Source organism: Pyxicephalus adspersus, chromosome Z (assembly GCF_032062135.1).
Source record: "Pyxicephalus adspersus chromosome Z, UCB_Pads_2.0, whole genome shotgun sequence".
Lineage (NCBI taxonomy): Eukaryota > Metazoa > Chordata > Amphibia > Anura > Pyxicephalidae > Pyxicephalus > Pyxicephalus adspersus.
In genome coordinates, this window is record NC_092871.1 from 54818094 (window position 1) to 54840200 (window position 22107).

Consider the following 22107-nt stretch of genomic DNA (forward strand, 5'->3'; position numbering starts at 1 on the left):
AAGTGGAAGACTGGGAAAATGCATTCAGGCTGAGAGTGCCTGAGCCAGGGAAGAGGCAAACCAAATTCATTAGAATGCTTTAATTAAAAGGCAAAAAGGGACAGAATTGAACACTCAATCAAGATGGAGTGTAAAGTCCCATAAGGAAGGAAACCACATGAGCCCAACGCTGAAGACAGAATACAGAGTTCTGATTCATAAACGACAATCCAGAGAATAGATGATAAATTGTATACAGTGTGCCCTCCAATCAGTGGGGAAGAAGGCGGAGAGTGTTAATCAGGAAGGGGTTGAGATCCTCAGCATTTACTGCCCGATGCAGAGATGGTTCAGATGCGCTGCGCTCTATTTTGGGTAGAGCACGCTGGAGCAGCTCAATGGAGGAGAGAATCTGAAATGCAAAAGATGATACAATGTCAGTCTATAATAAAAGAGTATAGTTATTCAAATGATGCTAAAATAAAACATTTATTTGTACAAACATTTAATTGTACTTTTATTGAGTTTTCCAAGCAAATAATATGACAATAAACAATAACAAAGTATAGGAAACAGAGGTAAGCACAAAAAATAACTGTCATGAATGAAATACCATAAGGAAATATAAAGCTACAGCTTACAATGGATTAAAAACTGCCTGGAAACACAGAATGACAAAAGAAGGGCCAATAAGGGGGTAAGCTGGATATGGGGGACAGGGGAGCAGAAGCCCAGGTATTGCAGCTGGTAGGTCCTTCCCAAGGGGGGGGGGAGCTAGCTAATTGTTGAAATCCATTATTGGGGGATAGCAGGTAAGAGTCCCATGGTGCCCATATTTCTCTAAATTTATCAATGCGGTCATGTAACTGGGCCATGAGATGTTCCATAAACTGAACATCCTTAATTCAGGCATATACATCGGAAAAGCCTGGGGGGGAACTGGGGAGGGAGTTGCTTTCTGGTGTCTAAATGAGGTATCTCTAGCCATTGTCAAAACATAGGAGGCCATGTAAGTAGTTCTACATGTGAAAGGATTTGTTATTTATTTCCGTCTCGTGAATCTTTCACCCATCATACTGAATAGCCAGAATGGTGAAAACATTATTGTCAAGGTCACCCTGCAGCATCTCAGAACACTTCATAATCTCAAGCTTGCTTATTGTACTTTATAACGAAAATGGAGGTAACCCAGTCCTGTGAATAAAGTGTATAGTTTTTATGGCTATACAGTATGCAGGGTGTGGGAATAACATAGTTGTCAAAACTAAAACAACCACTCAGTCAGCTTGGGCTGATGTTTCAGGTACCTTACTCAAAATGTTTTACATGAACTGACACATGGCTTCAAGTCGTCGCTGCCGCCTGCTGTACTTGTCACTTCAGCTCTTAAAAGCAGGAGGACCACAACTTACCTGGGGGAACAAAGGCCTTTCCTCCCTTTTGAATTTTAGGCAGTCTGAAAGAAGTCTCTTCATGGCTTTGGGACAGTTATTAGATATCTTGCTGAGGTCAGGACTGAGGTAACCACGACCGACCATGAAAATGATCTGCAAAAAGAGAGAGAATGAGGCATGTGCTCACTTGTGATGATTTCACTCAAGTTGCTATTTCCACATACACTACTACCTAATGTTGAAGGGAAGTACATTGGTATGGATTATTTATGTCAGAAATCACCTGAAAAGAGGTCATGTGATTTCAACATCATATCTTGTACACCAAACATGCCCATTCTCCTAACCAGCAGGCTCAAATATAACCAGCATTCAGGAAAAGGTAACAGAGGAAAAATAAAACTTCATTGTTCACTTGTTACTGTATTTGATGAATACTGTAATTGAGGAATCATGCATACAAACTAAATATTGTTGCGGTTACAAGGAAGAAATTTTTTTTATTTCTTGAAGAGTTGGAACACCACTGACAGTAACATGGAAAGGTCCAGTAAAGGGAAATCTTTGGTCAGAATTCAAAGCTTTAGGATACAGATTGTCATCCAGGAGTTACAGTAGTGTATTCTTTTTCCCCAATCTTTTGGTTAGTAATCTGGTAACTACCGCTTTGTTCTGCGAGAGCAATTCTCAAATACTGTAGAAAAATCTTCATATCTGCCAATCATAATAAAACCTGATCAGATGTTTGAAAGTTGGTGATATGTCAAGCAGACAAACCCAACTTCTAAAGAAATAAATCTGACAATACTGTATTACACAGAATGCCAACTATGTAAGACTAAGGCTACGTACACACGTGTATTGTTTCCAGTCTGATAATCAGCTCAGGGCTGATATCAGATGAGAATCTGGCATGTGTACAGTGCTCGTCATCCATCGTCTGAAAGATCCTTTCCAGCGACAATTATTGCACGTGTGTACCCAGCCTACGTGGACAATATTAGAAGTGCCAGGTTTGACCTAACTGGATAACTGTAAAATCTACAAAATGGCTTGTGTGATAAGTATGGAGATAAGTATGTGTGTATATATAAACTAATTGGTCCATGATAATGGTTCTAAATAAAGTAACATTGATTCAATGGCACACTTGTATTGGAGATCAATGGCACACTAAGTTGAAGTTATGAAACTCTGAATGCTGAGCTCCCTTTATGTCTATCATTATTATAATGGTGCAATGAGAGAAGAAGTTAGGAGTTGCAGGTCTCGGTATTACCTGATCTCTATTATTTACATTCGCATATGGTAACAAGCCAGTCATCAGTTCGTATAAGACCACTCCATAAGCATACACGTCTGACTGGAAACTGTATGGACTCGACTCCTGCATCCTGATCACTTCCGGGGCCTGAAAAAACACCAGAAAAAGAATGTGAATATTAGCATCAACTGGGAACAGCACATGCAGGTGAAAAGGTCAGGAGATACAAGGACTTACCATCCATAGGATGGAACCACTGGGCTGCTCCACTTGTTGGGATCCACTCCATCGTGTCTTCACTGTGGCTAGCCCAAAGTCGCCTATCTTTACAGTGAGACCCTCATGAAGGAAGATGTCTTGACAGAGGGTTAAGGTAAAAACTGCAGTTCTGAACGGAACTTGCCACAGCTAGGTTTACATATTGGTCTGACACCCTAAGCAGAATAATTTGCTACAGTAATTTCTGGCAAAATGTAACATTCACCAAGCCCTATCTCAGACCCTCCCCCCCCCCCAACAACCCACCCCACAGGATCTAAATATACTCACCTAATATTCCCCATTCAGGTCCCTAGAAAACACTGATTGCTCTTCAAGGAAATGCTGATTCACCACTGCAGTTGCTCCTGCACCTACCAGTCCCTGGCCCACCTGTCCAATGTCATCACTACACCATTCAGGAAAAGAACCTGCCATGGACAGCCCAAAGAAAGTGTCCATGTAAAGCCGGCAGAAATGTATACCCTGGAGAGACAGGAGAGGGACCCAGTGTTTAGGTGTCTGCAGCTTCTGGCAAGTAAAAACAGGGTTTCAGATTTATTTTAAATTTTTGCCAACAGTTAGAATGGGTGGTAGTGAGGCATAGGAGAGGGACTGTTGTATCTTAGAGAGTGGTCCTCGTCCACTCACCACCAAAAACCCTCCTTAGCAGTCCCAGTCACTGCTGTTTGCTTTAGAGATAAGTCAGGCCATCATTACCCAGTGTTATTCTTCATCCCGCAGTGACAGACAAGTATCCTCTGTATAGAGGTGAAGAAATTTCTGTGGAGCTAGATTCACAACACTAGGTGCAGAACCCCCTGACACCACAACAGGAAGTTGAATTCTCTGCTTGTATATTGTTTAGGATAATACAATATTTTATTATAATCACCAATGACTAAATTCTCTATTTCTTCACAGATCTATCTCTATCTAGTGGTAACATGAAGATTTACAAATGTTTATTTGTGGTCAGGATACTGTTGGATTTCAAGTCTCGATGGATGATATTTTTAGCATGAAGATAACTAGGAAGAAAAAGAAGTGGGAAAATCAGACTTGGACATAAACAGCAGAGAAAGGACCTTGGTAAATTTGCTTAAAGACAATAGGCTTGGATGTCAAAAGTCTTAAAACAGTTAAAGCACTTTTAATAAAATCTGTCTTAGAATATACTTCTTATTATTTATAATAATATATATTTATATTATAAAATATTTGTGATACTTAACAGTTGCTAATCTGCCAACTACATGACCTCACACAACTCAAGACAAAAATATGCCGTTAGCAAGCCTGCAAAATTTTTAAGCAGAACCATATTCACCTAACCTTCAGTTATGTAACATTCACTAACACCCACACCAGCACAGACATACATACTCCAGACATTTTTAGCATCCTAAATTGGCCATGGCAGTACGAGTGAAGTTTCAAACTCATTTAAGTGAGTTTACTTATCTCAGCAAAATTTACACATTGCATTGTGTACAATTTTATTCTTTTCCCTAGAAAATATTTTTTTATTACTGGGTACACCTTCACATTGAGTTCCACATAGACATCTATAGATTACACCTAAAAGCAGCTCCAGAATCCAGGGTGGAATCATACATGTCCACAAGGTGTGAAGGTGCAGCCAGCACCAAAGATTTTTGCTGGAGGATAAGAAAACACTGTACAGGACACAGAACTGATACAGGGTTAAGTAAGGTAAGGTAAGGTAAGGTAAGTTAAGGTACACTTAGACTTTGAGTACTATTTATTTAGAGTGCCATTAATAATTAATTTTTTGGATGGGTGCCCTTGTCAGACATCGAATAGGAATATAGTAACATTCAGCTCTTAACAAGAAAAGTAGAAAAATAGTAAAAATGATTGGCTAACCAAAGGGGAAAAATGGGTGGAAAAGCCTGGAAGTGGAAGAGTTCATTTATAATAGGTACAATACACATACATATGAAAAGTGGAAACAAATCAGAAACTAAACAGAAAGACTAATACACTGAACTCACTCCATTCCTTGTGCTGTCTGCCTTGCAATGTCGATGAGTTGGAATATGTCAAATCGAGTCTCAATTACATGCAGATGGCGGTACAAGCTGCTGCCCTCACACCACTGGGTGATTATTGCAAAATTAGGTTTTGTCATAAAGCCCATGAAAAGCAGAATGTTGACATGACGTGTCTTCCTGTGCAGAGACCAAAGCAGAGGATGTTAGCCATGGCATGAAAGTGATACCTGGAGTGCCTTATTCTTCTGACCATTACTAGTATGTGCCACCTCTGCACACCCACCTAAGGACCTGCATCTCATTCTTGAAAGCCTGGATCTGCTCTGATGTTGGATTGGTCACTTTAAGAATCTTGACAGCCACATCACCGTGCCACTTGCCACGATATACTGTGCCAAAGGAGCCCGTCCCAATGCGCTTTAGTACCACTACCTCACTGGAGTTCACTTCCCAATAATAGCTGGAATCTCGGTATCCCAGCTGTTTCTGCAGAAGAACAGAAAGAAGGTGATATCGTTAATTCCTCGTTCACATATAACCAAATAACTCAGCCCCTTATCATCCACATTACTCACAACTTTCTTCTTGTCATCTGAGGCAGAGGTTTTTCTCTCTCTTGGAGCCTCAACTGGAGACTTTGCTGGAGGTGATTTATTTCCATGAGGAACACTAGTCTTTGGGGTCCCATCCCGAGCTAAAAAAAAAGTCATAGGATTTCGACACTATCTGCTTTTAAGTGGGCAAATGAGACAAGAAAGACAGAGGAGAGGGTCAGAAAGCAGAGGATGTACAATGGAAAGCATATGGGAGAATGTGAGGGAAGCAGGGTGGTGATGATCAGGCTGATATAAGCATATATATCAGTTATACTTACGAGTGACCGCAGCACTCCTTAATGCCTCCTGAACAAACATGACAGAAAACAAAAATCATGTAAGAGATTAACATTTAAATGTCTCTTTACTTGTAAAGCCCTACCTATACAAAAGGTAGAATCTCCAGGTCTACTGAACACATATAAAAAAAAATATTTGAATGAACAGTGGCTAGCATTTTTTTTTTCACTATTTCACTGAAACACAAAAGCTATCCCTGTAAGCTACACCTGGTGACGAAGACCACAAGCATCGGGATGAATTCTGCATTCATGATTTTGTGTGGGGGGAAGAAGAAAAATCTGACTGGTGATTGGTAAAGGCTACCTTACAGACACTCTACAATACATTGGCTTTGTTTGTGTGACACTGCCGACACATTAGTAGTTATTCAAATGAAACTGAACATTAGTCATTGAAGGAGTAAAAAAGAAAACAGACTCATTGGTCCCGATTTAATAAACCTCTTGAAGACTGGAGAATTTACACTTTCATCAGAGAACCTGGGTGATCCAGCAAACCTGCAATGATTTTTAAATGTCATCAGATATTTGTAGCAAATGTTCTCAATCCTGGACCAGATCCATTCCAGGTTTGCTGGATCACCTAAATTCACTAAAGAAAGTGTATTTTCACTCATCTGGGAGAACGTTAATAAATCAGTCACAATGTCCCTTATGAACAAAACACTTTAAAATCCAGGTTATACCCGTTGTGCCTAGTTACAGAGAATTGTAAACCCTACAAGATTTCCAAAAATACAATGAAGCATGAGAAAGGAATGAACAATGGGAGTTTGACAATGGTACAATGTGTTTTTTACGGAATTGTCACCTACACAATTAAAAAAACTTTTGGGACTGGGTGAGTCCATACTCTCAGATAGGCATTAACCAATCCTGCCAGTGTCATACCAACCACTAGTCATTCTAGCTAGAGTCACAACAGCCTCACTGAGCACACTTATCCCTAAACACTTATCCCTGCCAGCATCAGATTAGTCACTTCAAACACTCTCCTCCCTTATAGATTAGTACTAACCTCACTAGACACACTACTTCCTCACACCACTCTCACTAAGATCACTAATTCTGGCTACTGTCACACCAGTCTCACCTGCTGGGCATAGTGAATTGAGTGTTCTGAATTCACCTCCTGAAAACCTGTCCTAGAAACTTGTGAGGATAGAAAAAGAGTAGCTAGGTGAATAACTAGTGACTTGGATCCTAGGTTAGATCCTAGGCTTTGATCCTTGCATCTCTAGCCATTTAATCACTGACCTGAACCCAGCGTGCATGACAGATTTCTGATTTAACTGGTTGTTCTTGCTGCTTGTTTTATGGTAGTGACCTAGTAGGTAGTAAGGAAAGGGGAAGGGTACCAGCCTTGTAAAGTACACTATATCAAACCAAGGCACCGATTGCACCCCAAAACTTTTTAAGCTCATGAAAAAAAAAAAACACTTTACTTATGTACAATACATTATCTGGTGAGTCATCTAAATGACTACCATACTGTAGTTATTGGGTTACCACCTGGCTGCTACTGATGTCAGATGCCCTTTGACAGCTGTTTGTCACACCTAAAAAAAATCCTTTTACTGACTTGTTATAACAGCTGAAAAGTAACAAGCACTGTCCTTGTCGAAAAAGTATTCAAGGACACCTAACATAAGCATTTAGTCTCAAGAGATTAGTTGAAGCTAGAAAGGGTCAAGTCTTACAGGTAAAAAGAGTTGTTTCTTCCTTAAGTCTTTCCTAATCCCCAATAAATTTAAAGAATTCAGTCCCTCCCTGGCACTGTACCTCAATAATGCTGTTATCCACCGGACCAGTGGTGCTGTCAATATGAACGTTGGGGGTGGAGGTGGAGCGATGCCGTTGCAGGGGTTGACCCTCGCTGGGGAATGAAAAGGAAGGAGCTTCAGGGTGCTGTGTCCGGGGGCTGCGGTAAGGGAGAGATGGAATGGGGTGGGCACCAGCGACATCAAACAAAAATGGCACAGAATAGAAGAGGAGAAAATTTGTGACGGGACAGAGCAGCAATTGGTGGATCTTATTACCTGATTGATGGTTGCTGAATGTCAGGTCCTTGGATGCCAGGGGAAGGCTCAGGGTAATATGGGAAATCCCAAAAACTGCCAGCTGGCCTGGAGAACACACAAACAACAAGCATTATAAACCTGTACCCTGTGTCTCCCAGATGGCAAGATTTGTATAATGACAATTATAGGAAAACTTACTTAGGAAGTTTGGCCATGTCCACACAGGCAGTGGGCACTTTACTGCTGCAGTGCTGGTGAAACTTGTAACCACAAGTTTGACAGCGGAAACCATGGAACAGGAATTTCAGGCAGAAGTCACAGAATGCCAGGTTAAAATGTGTTTTCCTCACCTGGAAATGGGAAACACAAGTGGATTTTTTGTATATAAGCTATATTGAACCGGATTGTCTTCTCTACCTGTGTCATTGTTTGGTTTTGTCAAGCATAAAAGTTTATGAATTGCAAACCTTATTAGTTGTACAGCACTGTATATGTTGGTGCTTTATAAATGTTATTAATATTAATGATGGGTGAGTTAAACGTAAGGAAATAAAGTTTGAAGAGTAGCCAATGATTACTTACAAAATTGTGCATAGAAAGAGGGACATCTGCAAGAACTTCCACCATCAACTCTTCTCCTACCAGTGGGGTGATATCTGTCTCCCAGTCTGTTAAAGTTTTTCTTCTGTTGCAAAAATTAGAAACCATTTCCAAAACATTAAAGCAGGCTTAATAAAAATCATCTATTTGTAGTCATACAAAGTTGGAACTTGGATAACTTTATGTCATACAAGTTTTGTGATCAGAAATACATCCCAAATCCACTGTATTTTTAATTTAGGGTTTGTTAGGATTAAACAAATGTCATAATAGGTTTTCTGACTGCACATGTGGGAAGGGTGGGGGGCTCAAGTGTTAACCCACCATTGTCAAATAATGTTACTCATTGTACGACATAAACGGGCAAAAAAAATCACCCCATTTTGCCATTTGTCTGTAGAATCAGAAATCAAAGAAGAGAAACCAATATACATTTACAGTGGTGCTTGAAAGTTTGTGAACCCTTTAACCCCCTAGCATTCTAATTCTGTCAGTTTTTTTATGCAAAAAGTGATTTTTACTATTTTTTTTTGCATGGAAATTTTTGTTTATATTATGGGCCTGTAATTCTTAGGATTAACTCTCAGGTTCAATAATTAAATTTTATTAATATATTCATTAATTATAAAATATTAAATAATTATAAATCACAATTATAAAAAAAAAAAAAAAAGACCACAACAATGTAATTTATCCAAAAAAAAAATTAAGAAATGAAGATTTTAGAAAAAAAAATATATACATATTTAGTAGACATCCCGTGTGGTAGATTTTGAAGCAGAGTGCTGCACAAAGTTCCAACATCACAGTCAGGACAGTAGAACCTGGTTTCTTTGCGTTTCTTCCTTCCTCTGTCATCGGTCTTTGAGCAGCAAACCACGCACATCCTTGTAGGTGCTGCCTTCTTCTCGGTTGGTGGGATGTATTCAACGAAGTGACGACCGGTCAGGCATTCTGGGTTGACAACGGTGGAAGCACGACGTCCGGGTCTATTCATAGCAACTGATGGTGTTTGGTGGTTCTTGACTATGGATTCGGAAACTTGGAAAATGAAGTCTGAATGATTCACAGGCCTCTATTTTTTCTGTACAAAATGTAGGCATTCCATAGGCACTATGGGACACTCAACTAGATGCCTGAAAATCTTTTTGTAGTACTTCCTTTGCTGTTTCCTCATTGCTTTGTAGAATGTCATGGCTTGGTCAGCTCTGTCGACACCTCCCATGGTGTTGTTGAAGTAAATCACCACCTGTGGCTTCATCGCTTCTTTCCCACGTTTTGTGTGTACCAGAACGGTGGAGGCATCATGGACAGTACTCATCAGGCACAGATCTTTCTTGTCATGCCATCTCAGGGCCATCATCTTTCCTTCCTGCCAGGCAACAATTTCTCCTGTCTTCAGCTTCTCTTTTGCAAACATTGATGGCAGGTTGCGCCGGTTAGCCCGCCCTAACGGTTCCATAGGCATCTGTTTTGTGTTGCAAAAGGAACTCATAAAGATCAGGAGAGGTATAAATTGTCAGTTGTGACATAATTGCCCTGACCTAGCAATGGCTGAATGAGGGATAGCACTTAAGATGTCGCCAATCCATAATGGCTGTATCCGGGGTCGAACTGTGTCCCTTTTCCAGTGTACAGTACTGTATTCCAAATGTAGCGATGAGGATTCGCACAGCATATACGTTTTCACGCCAAATCGTGCCCTCTTTGACGCAATGTACTGCACCCAGCTGAGCCTCCCCCTGTAAGCCATTAGACTTTTGTCAATGCTGACATCTCTTTCTGGCACATAGGTTTGCTGGAAATTTTGTAGAATCATCTGAGACACTTCCCAAATTTTCTTCAGTTTTGGTGCAGGATGGGTAGTCTCATCAAATTCTTCATTGTTTGCAAAGTGCAGGTACTTCATAATGAGGGAAAAGCGGTATTCTGGCATGACTGTGCCAAAGAATGGAGTGGCAATAGTTTTATTCTTGGACCAGTACCTTTTCTGCACAGGTTTGCCCACAACTCCCTGCAGGATCACCAAGCCCAAAAACAGCCAAACGTCATCCTTGGTCACAGGTTCCCATTTTCTGCTTCTTGCAAACCTCAGGTGTGGAGCACCTTGTTGTTGTCCAGCGTACTTGCATAAAACAAAATAAAAAAGGTATTTTAGGATATGTTCTTTTATAGTGTGGTGAAGTTTGCAATTATTATGTTAGCAAACACAGAGCAGCATACATGTTTGCATAAAAAAGAAAAAAAAAAGTTAGCAAACACAGAGCAGCATACATTTATATGAAAAAAAGAAATTTAGCAAAATGTTTAAAAAAGTTAGCAAACAGAGCAGCTTACCTGTTTGTCATCGACAAAAACAACTTCAGGTATGCCAGGGGGTCGTCGCATTCAGCCTTAATTTTCATCCCAGGTGCGCCGGTAAGTGGAAATTTTGGCGGTGCTGCCTGGTCTGCATCAAGGTCAATAGGGCACCATGTGTGCACAGCACTGACCTCAGGTTCAGAACCGTAGCTCAGTTCACTTTCGCTGTCTAATGACAAATTTCCTGGTGAATCACTATCGCATGATTCCACAAGAGACTCCAAATCGCTATCACTGCTTTCAAATTCCTCCAAAACAGCGCTTGCGCCATCGAGATGCCTTTTGGATGCATTGTGGTCTCCAGCAATCAGTCAGGAACAATCAAGGTCAAAGACAAAGTGATGAAATGATACATTCAGGAAGTGATTTATAAGTCATCAAAAGGTCAGATTAAGGTCAGGGCTAATAGTAGGCAAAATGTTTATCAGGGCACTGGGCAATGATGCTTGGTGCACTAAAATGTGTATTTATACTTTTATTACATGTTTTTACTGTAAAAAAATATTTAAAAGCAGAATATATAGTAATCCGTCCCCAGAATCCATCACTCCACCGCATCACCTGGAAGATGTCACATCTTCCCTGGTGATGCGATGGGGATGTCCTGCCCTGCTCACCCCCCTGAAACCAGCAATGCTTCTGCTTGCATCACCAGGAGGATGCGAGCATCACATCTTCTGGGTGGTGCAATCAGCGATAGTAATTGCTGATTTACTAGTGATTTACTATTGCTGATCGCATCCGCAGTTAGATGTGATGCACAATGGAGAAATCTTGCATTGTGCATCGCATCTAACTGCAGATGCGAGCAGCATGGCTGGGACCAGGGTGGCATTTAAAAGCAGATTACTCTGTAATCTACTTTTAAATTTCCCGCCCGGCCATACCCCCCGACGGACAGACGCCCCAGCATCACAGCGGGATCATTAGATCGCCGCTGGATCGCGGGGCGCAGGTAAATGGGGCTTTTAAACTTACCCCGAGTGTGACTCGGGGTTACTGCTTTTTTCAAGTGGAATGCACCCCGAATCACACTCGGGATTACCGCTAGGTGAGGTTAAAATGAAATATATTTTAGTAGTGCATTGGCAGATAATGCTAGCATGGTCTCCAATTTAAAATGCCCTAAAGTATTTTCTTTTACATAATGTGTTATGTTTCTGAAATCATTGTGGATATGCTGTGTTGCCAGGTTATATCTGCATGATAAAGATATGGGAGACAAATTAAAAGGACCTAAATTAGAACAATACAGCCTAAAAGTAACAAAGTTCCTGCAAGTGGACGTGCCCATAAACGTCTCTAATTCAGACCCACTTTACTGGGACATCTGTAGTAGGGCATGAAGTTGCAGAACATTTTTAGAAAAACTGGGCTAAGAACAAAACAATAGTGTTTATTAACATGAGCAATTAACCCCCCTAGCGGTAATCCCGAGTGTGACTCGGGGTGGCTTTTACATGCAAAAAGCGGTAATCCCGAGTCACACTTGGGGTGACTTTGGAAGCCCCCCTTACCTTTGCCCCATGCTCCAGTGGCGATAGGATGGTCCCGCTGTGATGCCGGGGCGCCGGTCCGTCGGAGGGCGTGAAATTTAAAAGCAGATTACTGAGTACTCTATCTAGGTAATTCGGAAAAATAATCTGTTCAAGAGGGTGCAAGAGCAAATTTGCCCATAGAAACTGAGTTGGTGCACCTGGTACAGTGGAGGTCTGTTTCTGCCCCTTTACACACGGTGTCAGGACTTGGACATGTTGCATTGCACGCACTCAAAGTATAGGACTAGAGTCCTTACAAAATCTAGTGGCTGCTATGGCTTAGTGACCAGAGGTAGGACAGTCAGAGGTGCCCAAAGTAAGAAAAGACTGCAGATGAAAATTTCACTCTTCCTCATTGCTGTATGGTGGGTAAGACACTCTACACAGTGGACAACATCAGCATACAACGTTAAACCCTTCTGTGACAAAAATGGCTGAAAATGGAGAAATATTGGTGACCAATAAAATTAGCTGCTGGTGCTCATTCTGATCAGCCTACTCACAGGCCTCTTTATACCTGAAAGCACTCAGTATTTTTTTTACCTCTCGATGACTAAACAGAGCAGAAAAGAAATATGTAGGATTTTAGGTGCATTTTCATGTAAATATATAAAGGCAGTAAAAGTACTGTTTAAGTGTTTTTACAGTCAAATAAAAGCAAACAAATCATCTATAAAGCTTCTTTTTTGCTATTTATCTATAATCTACCTCTTACTCAATTCTATTTGTAGCATCTTCTTCCAGTCTGAAAATTCCCACAACTCCTTACCCATGTAGCAGGCGGTAGACTGCACAGCACTGCTGGTTCAAACCACGCACTTTCAAAGCCTTATCCAAGGAATCGTAGACTGTCATTCCAGGACGAACATTCACCTACAGGAGGACAGGATGAGGAAAAAAAAAAAAAAAGGGAACATAAAAATAGTCTGAACCTAACTCTATGTAAGAAGAATTTAAATAAGGTTACAAATGTTTCAAGGTTTAAAAAGAAAATTATATATCCCAAGGGCTCGTTCCCACTACTGTGTTGCAGAAACAGGTGCAAAAATGCAACATACAGCACATTATTATAATAATGGCACTGCAAGTGCCCCAAGCACACCTGATGCATTACAAAGCAATGTATGGCCATGCATAGTCATGTCTTGTTGGTTTAAAAAAATACAAGTATTGATACTTTTCCATGCCATGTTGTGCTTTGGGAACCAACTTTCAAATAAATGCCAAAAGGCAACACACACAGCATAGAGACATAATGGAAACAGACTCAATAAATATATTATTTTTTGGTAAATGTTTTTTCTCTTCATAATGTGGCAATTTCACCTTGGTTACAATGATGTATGGAGTACTCTCTGCAGACACCTGTGATGCCAAATTAATGTATCTATATTTATTTAGTAGCCTAAATTAGGGAGGAGCAGCACTGATCTGCATTCCTATGCACTCATTCTTAACCTACCCACTGGCTGGTATCTACTGTGTCACTAATTTGTTTACCATTATCAGCTTGACTTATTGCTTAATCAGTTATGGTCACAATTTTTTTTCTGACTAGAGCAATGGGTAAGCATGGGTGTGGTAGGACTATGTCTGCCACAACCTGCATATCTGCACCCAATGCTATAGCTGGGGAATCGTTTTGGCTGCCGCCACACACATGCTCACCTAGCTAAAAATTAAGCATTAGGAAGATAAAAGACATCAAGCTAAAGTCAGTAAACAAAACGACGGCAAGGAGGAGACCAATCAGTGGTTAAATTCAGATGAATTGAATGAATGCAGTTAATCCTGCAGGGAAGGATTAAGTGTGTATTTCATGAAAGAGTTATGTAACCATATTTATTAGTGTTTCCCCATTTTATTGTAACCGTGGAAATTCCTCTTTATTTCGGGCTTTAAGGATCCCCTATGTCATCCAAGGGCTCATACCATCTTGCTGCCTGGTCACTGTGCAGCAGAACTCCTTCAGAATGTATGCTAACCAAGGGTGGGCATGCCCCTTGCAAGCAGGATTATGGAGTGGTCTATTTGAGAAAACTAACAAATATTTGCAGATTTCTCTTCCCATACTACATATAATTCAGTAAACGATGCAGATATCCAAGAGCAAGAAGGCATTTTAGAGAGCCAAGAAACATGTAATGCTGTTTATAGCAGAAAAGGCTCAGAAATCTTGGGCTGCATCTGTAATTATGGAGACACACTGGCATTTATCCAGCTCCGTAATAGGGAATACATTTGAATGAAGAATTACTTAAAATAGACAAATAATCCAAAAAAAAAAAAAAAAAAAAAAGACTCACCACTGTCCTTTGCTGGTTTGGAAGGTAGACTTTGACAGTGCCACCAGTTTTGCCCTCTGACACTGGAGCTTCACTCTGTGACCCCAACCTTTGGTAATCGTGTTGCATGGTCCCCCGGACTCCAGGGCTGGGCAGCTCTAGGACCGCTGCTGACAACATCACCACACTACCCTTACCAAGCTCTTGGGACAGAGAGGCCAGGGAGCCATTTGTCAGGTTTGCAGAGGGAGTATGTGAACGCTTCATTGGAACGCTGCAAACAAGCAAATGAGAATTAGAAATGGAAGAACCTGAAGGTTCTTGCTTTCCTTTGAAAAAACATCTTGCATCTGCTTTCGCATTCTCTCTGCTCCCCTACTGCCTTTTGCTTGCAATCAAGCTGCATGTTCCAGAGAAGAAGAGGCAGAGCAAGTGTTACTGTGCCATTTGGTGGAACAATACTGCAGCAGATGGGAAAGAGAGAGACCCATCGAACAGAAAAAGTGGGAGGGAAGAAGCAAGGAACATGTAGCAGCAAGGTAAAGAGGGATAAAAAGAGAACCTGTCATAATGCACCGTTAATATTAACATTATTACAAAGTAACTACATTTAAAAATTCATTCTCTGTGTACCTTTTGGTTCTTTAAAAATGTGGAGGAACAAAACATAGGAGAAAAATGCAAACAATTCAATGCAATAGTGAATAATAATAATGCATACAGTGAATTTCAGAAAGCCAAAGGTCGATTCTAAAATAAAATCTGTAGAGAGGCATCCTGAAAATCACAAAAATAAACAAAAAGGGATTCAAATCATGCCGAAAGCCTGCATAATATGTAACAGAGTTTCTTACCTTGCTACCCTGGCAATTTGGACACCTACCGTGTTTCCCCGAAAATAAGACACTGTCTTATATTTTTTTTGGCTCCCAAAAACACACTAGGTCTTATTTTCAGGGGATGTCTTATTTTTCCATGAAGAAGACTACAGTACACATTTATTGTTGAAAGTCTTAATTTACCGGTATGTATGCTTTTATTTTCTTTTTCTCCTAGGTCTTTATTTTCGGGGTAGGTCTTATATTAGGGCAGGTTTACAAAATAGTGCTAGGTCTTACTTTCGGGGTAGGTCTTATTTTCGGGGAAACACGGTATCTGTAGGCCCCACGCTCTGGACTATCTGGAGAGAAAACACAAATGTAAGGTTGGGAGGAGTTACTAGCCCTCCTATTAGGGTTATTGTTGAGCTACCTCTATGTGTCTATCAAATAAAAAAGGAGAGAGGAGAAAAGAAAGAGGTTTATGCTCACAAGTCTTAGTCAAGTCCAAGAAATTAATTATGTATTCATGTAAATCCAATTTCATACATAATTAGTATACAAACTTATTAGGAAAAGAAAAAATTTGGTCTGGTTTGTGAATTCACATACGGAGATATAATATTTTTAGACAGTAGTCCTACTAGCTATTAACCGTGTTCGTCTTATGCGGTACCCATGCATTTCACCTTTCTAGGCTTCTTCGGGGGGCGGGGTGGGGGGGGTGACTTAAGCTTAAGATCTAATATTAAAAATTAAATATAAAATTCAGCAAGGGGGGAGTCCCAGCAAAAGTATATAACTGGGAGCTGTAGGGACATACCCCACATTGTAGGTAAATATATCGTAGATATCAAGGAGGGTGATTTGATAGTAGGTAGAACGCTAGGGGCGCGGGGTACCCTAGCAGCCGCGTGTGTTTGCGGGTGGAAAGACACGCGGCGGCTAGGACACATAGGGAGATTTAATTCAACTTCAAAAAGTCTCTAGGGGCCCAATATATACCCCTGGAGTCTTTCTCAGACAATCAACCTCTAAGGACTAAAATCCTACTACTAAATATCCAGGAGTACTTGTACAAAGGGTACTTACAACCCCAGCATTCTACCTACTAGCAAATCACCCTCCTTGATATCTACAATATATTTACCTACAATGTGGGGTATGTCCCTACAGCTCTAGGTTATATACTTATTTTGACCTTACTTTTAAGTTGCTCTAATGGTTTTCTTGGCTTTCTGTGCAAATTTATCTTACAACCTCTGTTTATGTCACAGAATTCTGTCAGTGTTAACAGGTGGGGAACTACATAAAAACAGGCCATTCAGCACATACACTTAAGGTGACATGGCAACATTTAGGGAAACTTGAGAACAAAAGCACCTTGCAAAGTAGGTTTAAACATGGCCTTTAAAAAAAAAAAAAAAAAACAAACAAAAAAAAAACAATTACCATCTGTTGCGCCTGGGGTGTTAAAAAGGGGGGTACCTTTCCTGGGCATTGTAGTTCTTCCCATCACCCCTACATTATGAGTAAGGCTTTCAAATTCCAAAATAATTTGATGATGATTTCTTTAAAGTGCATTTCCAGCCGGTCCATCCAGTTTGGAAATGCAAGGGAGAGCAACTTTGGGGTGGATAAAAAATTTTGAAGCTTGGCATTGCTAAATTGTGCATAACATTAGGATGAAGTAAATGGAACAAAGCACAAGCCTGAGCCTACATAATGTATACACTGTGTGCAGTCTAAGTCACTGTACTACTATGATGAAGCTATAAGTCTCATTTCAAATAACAAATATACCCTGAAAGCAAACAATTGTCTGAGCTTACTTTAAAGATCACCTTCATCAGTTGCAAACTACACAGCAAGGATCAGCTGTGCAAAAACTAGAAAAAAATTATAAAATAGATACTTTGGTCAAGCCTGTAATACACAACATAGAACAATGAGTGCAGGGGTTAGGTCAATGTAACACACAACACAACTTACATAAAATGAAAGGGTACACAACACAGTGTACAATGTGAAGGTTTATCTCTGCAAGGTATATATACCTCTGGGTAAAAACAGTATAGTGTATAAAGCACAGGGTGTATAATGTGTATTGAGTGTAGGGCAGGGGTCAGCAAACTTTTTTGTCTACTAGGCCATTTTAGGAGGTCAAGAAGGCACACTAGGCCGGACTCCCTATCGAGTCCCGCGCTTGTGGCTCCACCTCCCACCAGGAATGCCCCCGAAGGGAAATCCCTCTGAAGGGAATGTCCCCTTACCCCGGAGTCGGAAGTGTTAACGCCGGCGGCAGTCCACTTTTGGGCACCAGTTCACAAAAAGGACATTGTCGAATTGGAGAGAGTGCAGAAAAAGGGCAACTAAATTAATAAAAGAAAACAGATCTATGAAACGTACTACATAGCACACAGAGTTCTGCGGTCAGGACAATGCAACGAACACCACAGTTTTCTGAGTGCACCAAAAAGGAGAACGTTTTATAGGATCATTGCCGTGTGCAGGAAAAGTACCAGAGGAAAGAAAATATGGTCCTGGAAGTCAATAGTCCCTAAAAAAAAAAAAAAAAAAAAAAAAAAAAACAACAGTGACCAGAATAAATAGAGGTAAAACATTAGTGAAGAAGGAAGGTGAGGGAGAATGATAGTGATCAGAAGGAGGAGAAGGGAAGATTGCTGGTGACCAGAAGGAAGAGGGGGGAGCGTGAGAGTGACCAGAAAGAGGAGAGTTGAGAACAATAGTGACAAAAAGGAGGAGGGGGGGACGAGAGTGACCAAAAGATGGAGGTGGGGGAACAATAGTGACCAGAAGGAAGGGGTGGTAGAATAGTGACCGCAAAAAAACAGGGGGAGAACAATAGTTAACAAGAAGGAAGAGGGAAGGAAAACAATAGCGACCAGAAGATGAAGGGGTGAGAATGATAGGGACAAGAAGAAGTGAGGAGAAGGAGGTGTGGGCAAAAATGATAGTGGCCAGAAAGAAGGGGGGGGGAGAACAATAGTGACCAAAAGGAAGGGGGGAATGATACAGACTAGAAGGGGGGGGGGAGGGAAACAACAACAGTGACCAGAATAAATAGAGGTAAAACATTAGTGAAGAAGGAAGGTGAGGGAGAATGATAGTGATCAGAAGGAGGAGAAGGGAAGATTGATAGTGACCAGAAGGAAGAGGGGGGAGCGTGAGAGTGACCAGAAAGAGGAGAGTTGAGAACAATAGTGACAAAAAGGAGGAGGGGGGGGACGAGAGTGACCAAAAGATGGAGGTGGGGGAACAATAGTGACCAGAAGGAAGGGGTGGTAGAACAATAGTGACCGGAAAAAAACGGGGAGAACAATAGTTAACAAGAAGGAAGGGAAAGGGGGGGGGAGAACAATACTGACCAGAAGGAGGAGGAGGGAGAACAACAGTGACCAAAAGAAGGAGAGGGGAAAACAATGGTGAACAAGAAGAAAGAGAGGGGGAGAATGAAAGTGACCAGAGGGAGGAGGTGGGAGAATGATAGTGACCAGATGGAGGAGGTGGGAGAAAGAAAGTGACAAGAATGAGGAGGAGGGAGGAGAACAATAGTGACTGGAATAAATAGGGGGGGAACAAAAGTGAACAGAAGATGAATGGGGAGGATGACAAGGAAAAGTGAGAAAAATGAGGTGTGGGGGAGAACGATAGTGATCAGAGGGAGGGGGGAGAATAATATTGACCGGAAAAAATAGGGGGAGAACAATAGTGAACAAGAAGGAAGGGAGAACAATAGTGACCAGATAAAATAGGGGGAGAACAACAGTGAACAAGAAGAAAGAGGAAGAGAAGTGACCAGAGGTGGGGGGGGGAACGATAGTGACCAGATGGAGAAGGGGGGAGAATGATAGTGACAAGAAGGAGGAGGGAGGAGAACGATAGTGACAAGAAGGAGGAGGAGGGAAGAGAACGATAGTGACCAAAAGGAGAGGGGAGAACAACAGTGACCAGATAAAATAGAGGGAGAACAACACTGAACAAGAAGAAAGAGAGGGGGAGAACGAAAGTGACCAGAGGGAGGAGGAGGGGAGAATGATAGTGACCAGATGGAGGAGGTGACAGAATGATAGTGACCAGATGGAGGAGGTGGGAGAAAGAAAGTGACAAGAAGGAGGAGGGGGGAGAACGGGGGAGGAATGATACTGACCAGAAGGAGGGGGAGAACAAAAGTGACCAGGAAAAATAGGGGGAGAACAATAGTGAACAAGAAGGAAGGAGGGGGGGGGGACGATAGTGACCAGAAAAAAAAGGGTGGCGAAAGACAGTGGGAAGAAGGAGGAGGGGGGAGAACGATGGTGACAAAAAGGAAGGGTGGGGGGAGTGATACTTACCGGAATAAATAGAGGGAGAGCAATAGTGAAGAAGAAGGAAGGGGGGAGATAGTGACGAGAAAGAGGAGGGTGGAATGATAGTGATAAAAAAAGAAAAGGGGGGAGAACTATAGTGAAAGGAGGGGGGAAAACAATAGTGACCAAAAGAAGGCGGGGGAACGATAGTGACTAAAAGGAGGAGGGGGGTGGAAATGATAGTGACCAGAAGGATGAGGTGGGAGAAAAATAGTCAGCAGAAGGAGGGGGAAGAACAATAGTGACCAGAAGAGGAGGGGAGAGAAAGATAGTGACCAGAATAAATAGGGGGAGAACAATAGTGAACAAGAAGTAATGGAGAGAAGAATGATAGTGACCAGATAGAGGAGGGGGGGGGGGAGAAGATGAAGATGGGAGAACAAGATGAAGCTGGGAGAAGAAGGTGGGACAGGGAAAACTGACCAGGAGGAGGTGTGGGGGTGAACAATAGTGGCTAGAATTGGGGAATGAACTAGTGCCCATAAGGGGATGAGGGGGAAAACAATAATGACCAGGAGGGGTAGAGAACAATAGTGACTAGGTCACTCCTAGGAGGAGCCTGTGGAAGCCTCTTTATAGTATGTCATGGCTGAGGGAAGCAGACAGAATGCCCCCTTTCTCTTCAGGCCAAGCCACTGACTTTATACCCCAGTGCTGGTTAGCATAGAGCACTCTGCGTTGGATATGTTGGCACCCTGAATCCGGTACGTACCAAAGGAAGGTGTTTGATCCTCATAAATGCAAGATGGTTGGGAGATTGGCACTCCTCTCTGTCCTGAAATTGAAGTGACCTGATGTGAGTATGCTGCTTTTCTTGTAGCCAAAACTGGTCTTGTCCCACCCCCAACTGGTGATTGGCCAGTGAATGGCGTGCATCCTGATAATGGTCACCCATTGGCTGGGGAAGGAGAAAGGAGCACAGGGGCCCCATACCCAACAGCACCACATGTTTCTATGTACCAAGTGTATTAATGCTACTGCAGGATGAGGGAGGGCTTGTAGTATCAATACAGCACAGTGGCTCAGTAGTTAGCACTCTGGCCGTTGCAGTGCTAGGTTCCAGGTTCAAATCTCAGCCAGCACAATATTTGCATGGAGTTTGCAGGTCCTCTCCAAGATTGTGTTGGTTTCCTCCCACATTCCAAAAACATGCAGTTAGGTTAATTGCCTCCACCCCAGAAAAAAATTGACCTTAGACTGTATTAATGACATATGACTATAGGAACTATAGATTGTGAGCCCCTTTGAGGGACAGCTAGTGACATGACTATGTACAGCACTGGGTAATATGATGGTGCTAAATAAATTATGTGTATTAATAATATGGGGAGTGATAGAAAATGTGGAGATACAAATTGCTGCATATCAATGTGTTACAATTCAGATATCCCCAACAGGTCATGTATCCAAGATTACCTTTACTTTCCAGTCAATTTTGGAGGTAAAGAGTTGCCCTGTGTCTGTGCCACCACCGGAGAAATCTCTCACTTCCCGTGGCACGGGGATAATAAGTATTAGGAGGAGTTGTCAATGGGACAGGAAATACTGGCAGCAATAAAAACATTGTATGGTGCTCCAACCTGTCCTCGCACTCCTTATATTATCGCTGTACCAACAGCAGGGATTTCCCCATGACTTCCTGTCTTGACAGGAAGTGAGAGAAATATCAACGGAGGACACATGGAAGTACATACCCAGAAGAAGTTTGAGGGGTCACCTGCTGGCAGGTGACTGAAGTGACAGCAATACACAGGCAGGGAGATCATCATGCACACTCTGTGTAAGGCGCTCTTCTTTTCACCGTGGTGCATTCCATAAATCGGAATCTTAGCAGTTTATACCCCTTAACCAGCACAGTGTGTGCTTTTTACCAAGTTAGACCAGTAGTGACAAACACACGTCCTCATCTCACAGAACCGAGTGCACGTGACGTCACCCAGGGCCCGAGCTCTCACTTACCCGGTACTAGCAGCCGCCGCCATGTCATAAGCAGAACGTCCCGCCCCCTTCTGTGCCCATCTCTCCGGGACAGGCGACTGGTCCGCCACGCTATTGGTTGTAAGGGACATCAATCAGCGCTCAGGATGCCCCGCCCCTCTCCGTGGAGTTGGGAGAGGGCGGCAATTACGTAAAGTGAGGGCGGGATGTGACGTCACTTGGGGAACATGAAGGCGCTGGAATGTTCCTGCCCAGTCCTGTAATGGGCGTTGTGATTGGCACAACAGTGTATTGTGGTGGGGTGAAGGTTGCATAGGGCCACCTGAAAGCTGAATATGGAGTGCCCTTAGCTTACATGTTATAAA

At 42.0% G+C, this 22107-nt stretch overlaps 1 protein-coding gene across 12 annotated transcripts; it reads right to left on the reverse strand.

Moving 5' to 3' along the window:
* Nucleotides 1–65: 65 nt before the first annotated feature.
* Nucleotides 66–21840, reverse strand: ARAF (A-Raf proto-oncogene, serine/threonine kinase). 12 transcript variants are annotated; one of them, XM_072430351.1, is made up of 20 exons: nt 21764–21838; nt 20517–20579; nt 17844–17994; nt 17267–17323; nt 15735–15796; nt 14638–14890; nt 13101–13204; nt 8415–8517; nt 8031–8182; nt 7851–7937; nt 7594–7732; nt 5788–5815; nt 5489–5607; nt 5197–5399; nt 4914–5090; nt 3880–3926; nt 2875–2993; nt 2653–2784; nt 1392–1526; nt 66–391 (listed from the first exon to the last, which is right to left on the reverse strand). In XM_072430351.1, exons 6-20 carry the CDS (start codon nt 14881–14883, stop codon nt 251–253), a joined length of 1932 nt encoding a protein of 643 aa, XP_072286452.1. In that variant the 5' UTR covers nt 14884–14890; nt 15735–15796; nt 17267–17323; nt 17844–17994; nt 20517–20579; nt 21764–21838; the 3' UTR covers nt 66–250. The 12 variants fall into 12 exon arrangements, with proteins under 12 accessions (XP_072286452.1, XP_072286454.1, XP_072286451.1 ...); XM_072430353.1 differs by lacking the exon at nt 17267–17323 and having other exon boundaries at nt 17957–17994; XM_072430350.1 differs by lacking the exon at nt 17267–17323.
* Between the last annotated feature and the right edge of the window lie 267 nt (nt 21841–22107).

Bases quoted from the DNA above. Each gene is read 5' to 3' on its own strand.
- ARAF (XM_072430349.1), bottom strand. From the start codon at position 21,786: ATGGCGGCGGCTGCTAGTACCGG. The intron at 5,816-7,593 runs GTACAGTGCCAG...ATGTTTGTTCAG, and splicing joins TGGATAACAGCATTATTGAG to GAGGCATTAAGGAGTGCTGC. The intron at 392-1,391 runs GTAAGTTGTGGT...TTTGCATTTCAG, and splicing joins AAAGGCCTTTGTTCCCCCAG to ATTCTCTCCTCCATTGAGCT.